This window comes from Dipodomys ordii, unplaced genomic scaffold (assembly GCF_000151885.1).
Source record: "Dipodomys ordii isolate 6190 unplaced genomic scaffold, Dord_2.0 Scaffold4, whole genome shotgun sequence".
Classification (NCBI taxonomy): Eukaryota; Metazoa; Chordata; class Mammalia; order Rodentia; family Heteromyidae; genus Dipodomys; species Dipodomys ordii.
Genome location: NW_012267220.1, coordinates 36,723,528 through 36,727,894, shown reverse-complemented (window position 1 = coordinate 36,727,894; position 4,367 = coordinate 36,723,528). Strand labels below are relative to the sequence as shown.

The 4,367-nt window shown below is 40.8% G+C and overlaps 1 protein-coding gene across 1 annotated transcript in view; it reads right to left on the bottom strand.

Moving 5' to 3' along the window:
• Polb (polymerase (DNA directed), beta) overlaps positions 1 to 4,367 on the bottom strand; it is a 41,053-nt gene that overhangs the window by 4,400 nt on the left and 32,286 nt on the right. Inside the window, 2 exon segments of the mRNA XM_013024595.1 lie at positions 2,386 to 2,525; positions 4,039 to 4,103. Coding sequence (XP_012880049.1) covers positions 2,386 to 2,525; positions 4,039 to 4,103 — 205 coding nt within the window.

Sequence of the window (4,367 nt, the reverse complement as noted above, 5' to 3'; positions counted from 1 at the left end):
AAAAAATAAAAAATAAAAAAAGTAAAAATAAATAAAAAATAAGGACCCAAGCCAGGTGTCAGTAGATAGGTTTGTAAACCTATCTACTCAGGATGCTAAGATCTGGAGGCTCACAGTTCCAGGATACTCTGGGCAAAAGTCTATGACTCATCTAAATAGAAAAACTGAGCACAGTGGTGTGTGCTTGTTATCCAGATAGGTCAAGAAACATAAATAGGAGGATCATGGTCCAAGCTAGCCCAGGCAAAAAAGAAAGACTTTATTCAAAAACTAACCAGAGCAAACAAAAGCCCTGAGTTCAAACCCAATACCAAATTTCTCCCCTCACCCTCCTCCCCCAACAAAACCAAAGAAGCCAAATGCTGGTGACTCACACCTATAATCCTAGCTATTCAGGAGGCTGAGATGTGAGGATTGTGGTTTGAAGCCATCCTGGGCAGGAAAGTCTGTGACACACTTATCTCCAATTAACTACTCAGAAAAGCCATAAGTCTGCTGTGGCTCAAGTGGTACAGTACTAACTAGCCTTGAGCACAAAGAGGCTCAGGGACAGTGCCCAGGCCCTGAGTTCAAACTCCATGACTAGCAAATAAAAAACAATAAAGATCCAAGTGACATGTATACATTCGGTGTATGCACATTAAAATAAGAGAAGCATTGCCCCAGGCACTGATGATTAATGCCCTATTTCATGCTTTTAGGACACAATGACAAAAATTCATTCTCCCAAACAGAAAAGAATAAATCATAGAATAGTCTGTCAAATGTTAACAAGATCCATAAAGCATAAAGGATAAATCCTCATCCTTTTAAATATTAAAACATAGAGTCAAAGTATCCTGATTTTCTTTTGTTTTGCTTTGTTGGTACTGGCATGCCAAGTGCATGCTCTACCACTGAGTTATACTCCAACCTGTCAGTTTTAAGTGGCTCTAAAAAGTAATATACCTGAGTCTCAGAAGACACTGTTCTCAGGAGACAGTGGTTCAGAGAGCTGAGGATCTCGTTTCAAAGCCAGCCCAGGACGGTTCAAAGCCAGCCCAGGAAGGAAAATCTGTAAGACTTTTATCTCTAATTAATCACCAAGAGATGGAAGAGGAGCTGTGGCTGTGGCTCAAGTTGTTGAGCAGTTGTAGAGTGCTAACTGTGAGCAAAAAAATCAAAGGGAGGGCTAAGAAGGTGGCTCAGTGGTAGAGTGCTTGCCTTACATGAATGAGGCCCTGGGTTCACTTCCTCAGCACCACATAAGCAAAAAAAGCCAGAAGTGGCACTGTGGCTCAAGTGGTAGAGCGCTAGCCCTGAGCTGAAAAGCTGAGATACAGCATCTAGGACCAAAGTTCAGGTCCCACAACTGACAAAAAAGAAAAAAAAAAAAAAATCAAGCCAGGCACTGGTGGCTCACGCCTGTAATCCTAGCTACTCAGGAGGCTGAGATCTGAGGATCACGGTTCAAAGCCAGCCCGGGAAGGAATAGCACCCAAGCCCAGAGTTCAAGCCCCACGACGGACACACACACACACACACAAAAAAAAAAAAAAAAAATCAAAAGAGAGCACCTAGGCCCTGAGGTCAAGCCCTAGTATAGGCACATATACACATAAAAAAGGCAATAGGCCAAGAAACTAACAAACCTTTCAGAATTTTTTTTTTAAATGATCATCATAGGAGGAAGGATCTAACTATTCTAGTAGAGGCAGAAATAACTTGCTTCGAATAACACCCATGAATTGAGGCCTGGGAATGCCTGTCCTAACTTGAAGGACTACAATTATTTTGCATAGTCAATAGAAACCTTTTTACAAAAACTATATTTGGTCACCTAAAATATCTTTTGAGAAAAATTTTCTCTCCAGTTGGGCATTAGTGGCTTACACCTATAATCCTAGCTACTCAGGAGGCTCAGGATCACAGTTTGAAGCCAGCCAGGGCAGAAAAGTCTGTAAGATCTATCTTCAATTAACCACCACAAAATGGGAAGTGGTGCTATGGCTCTAAGTGGTAGCGAGGTAGCCTTGAGAAAAGAACTCGGGGACAAAGAGAACTCAGTTCAGGCTGGGAAGTTGGCTCAGTGATAGAGCGTTTGCCTTGCATGCGTGAGGCCCTGGGTTCGATTCCTTAGCACCACATAAGCAAAAAGAAAAAAGCCAGAAGTGGCACTGTGGCTCAAGTGGTAGAGCACTAGCCTTGAGCTGAAGAGCTGAGGGACAGCGCCCAGGCCCAGAGTTCAGGCCCCATGACCGGACCCAAAAAAAAAAAAAAAAAAGAACTCAGTTCAAGCTCCACAACCAACAAAAAGAAAAGAACTCAGTTCAAACTCCATAGCCAACAAAAAAGAAAAGAAAAGAAAAACCTCTCCAGATGATAAGGATAGTCATGAAGACTCACCAGTAACTCCCAAAGGACGGATGGTATATTCATTAATTGTGAAACCCTTTTCTAGGGCATGAGCTCTCATATTCTTATTGAAAATGTCACTGCCAGTGAAGTAGAGAACACCACAGTAATACTGATCTTTGGGTATCAATCTAAAAAGAAAAAAGAGCAGATAATTTTTATTATATGTTTGAAATATAATAAACATAGGACTTCAAAAAACAGCAAGGAACAAAATACCTAAAATATACACATATGATCTAATATCCTGAAGAGGAGATTATCACTAGGTTGATCATTCAAATCACCCAAACTTGCAGTCTGTTTAGGTCTTCAAGTTTTTTGTTTTTTTTTTCAACGAAATGACTCACTTTTAATTGAGTAAAAGCTCAACGACTCTTGGTGTCTGTTCAGAGGCATCTGGAGATACAGCTTCTTTCTAGAGCTTATCTTACGTAGAAAGAAGGATCCTTAAGGTACTTTACAGGTCATTTTCAAATTAAAAGTCAAGCTTTTTTTTAGTAGTCTTCTAATGATTCACTTGGTTTTATTTAAAAGGAATATAGACTAAAACTATATTCCTGAGCCAGATGTGGTAGTGCCTACTTATAATTCCAGCTCTCAAGAGGCTGAGGCAAGAGGATGTTGAGTTCAAGACTAGTCTGGACAAGACTATACTTTCAGGGATCATTTCTATAGTTCGTTACTAGAGAAATGTCACTGATTGTGTAGAGCACCTATATAAGCCTAATTTGAACATTTTGAGGACCAAATCTTTTTCTAATCAAAAAAAAAAAAAAGACTAGTCTGGACTACATAGCAAGATCAGGTTTGTCTAAAACAATAACACAGGTCTTTAAGTTTTGCTCTGAAAGAGATATATGAGCGAAAAGCAATTATTACTTTGCTGTCCCCCTGCAGGAACTATTTTGGGGCTGTGGGAGGAATCATGGTGAGGTGAAAGCAGTCTGCATATAGTCTTTGTTCTTTACATATTTCAGGCTAAATATTCTAATCGGCAGAAACACATGACCTTTCAGACTAAACAGGGATTTGTCTATAGTATGGTTCAAATTGTAGAGCACTCACCTAGCAAGCATGAGGCTTTGAGTTTAAGCCCCCAAACTACCAGTTAAAAAAGAGAGAGAGGGGACTGGGAAGGTGGCTCAGTGGTAGAGCCCTTGTCTTACATGCATGAGACCCTGGGTTCGATTCCTCAGCACCACATAAGCAGAAAAAAAAAAAGCTGGAAGTGGCACTGTGGCTCAAGTGGTAGACCACTAGCCTTGAGGTGAAGGGCTGAGGGACAGCGCCCAGGCCCAGAGTTCAGGCCCACAACGGACCCCAAAAAAAAAGAGAGAGAGAGAGAGAAGGGAGAAGGAGAAAAGAAAGAGGAGGTTAAATGAAGATAGAGAAGAGAGAAAATCAAGAAAGAGGAGAGATGTTAAAGATGGGTGGAAAATTTAAATGATTTGAAGTGTTTGGGGGTTGGGTCTGTAGCTCAGTGGTAGAGAACTTGCATTAGGCCCTGTGTGTTTATACACCAACACAATAGATAGACAGACAGACAGACATTTAGATAAACTTCAAGATACTCAGAGGAAGGGAGAAATTGGTTCAAAAGAAGAAAAGCTAAACAGGCCAGCAACAAAATTCAAGTAATACCTGATATCAATTCTTCTGTGTGGACATTCCTTTTCATCATTTTTACTGGGAAGTTGGCAGACACCCTAAAAGAGACATTTTAAAGAATAAAGATAATTTTAATCAAATGTTTTTTTTTTTTTAAGAGTTAGTCCTAGCTACTCAGGAGGCTGAGATCTGAGGATCATGGTTCAAAGCCTGCCCGGGCAAGAAAGTTCATGAGACTGTTATCTCTAATAAACCATTCAGAAAACCAGAAGTGGCACGGTGGCTCAAGTAGTAGAATGCTCGCCTTGAGCTGAAGAGCTGAGGGACAGCACCCAGACCCAGAGTTCAAGCCCCATGACCAA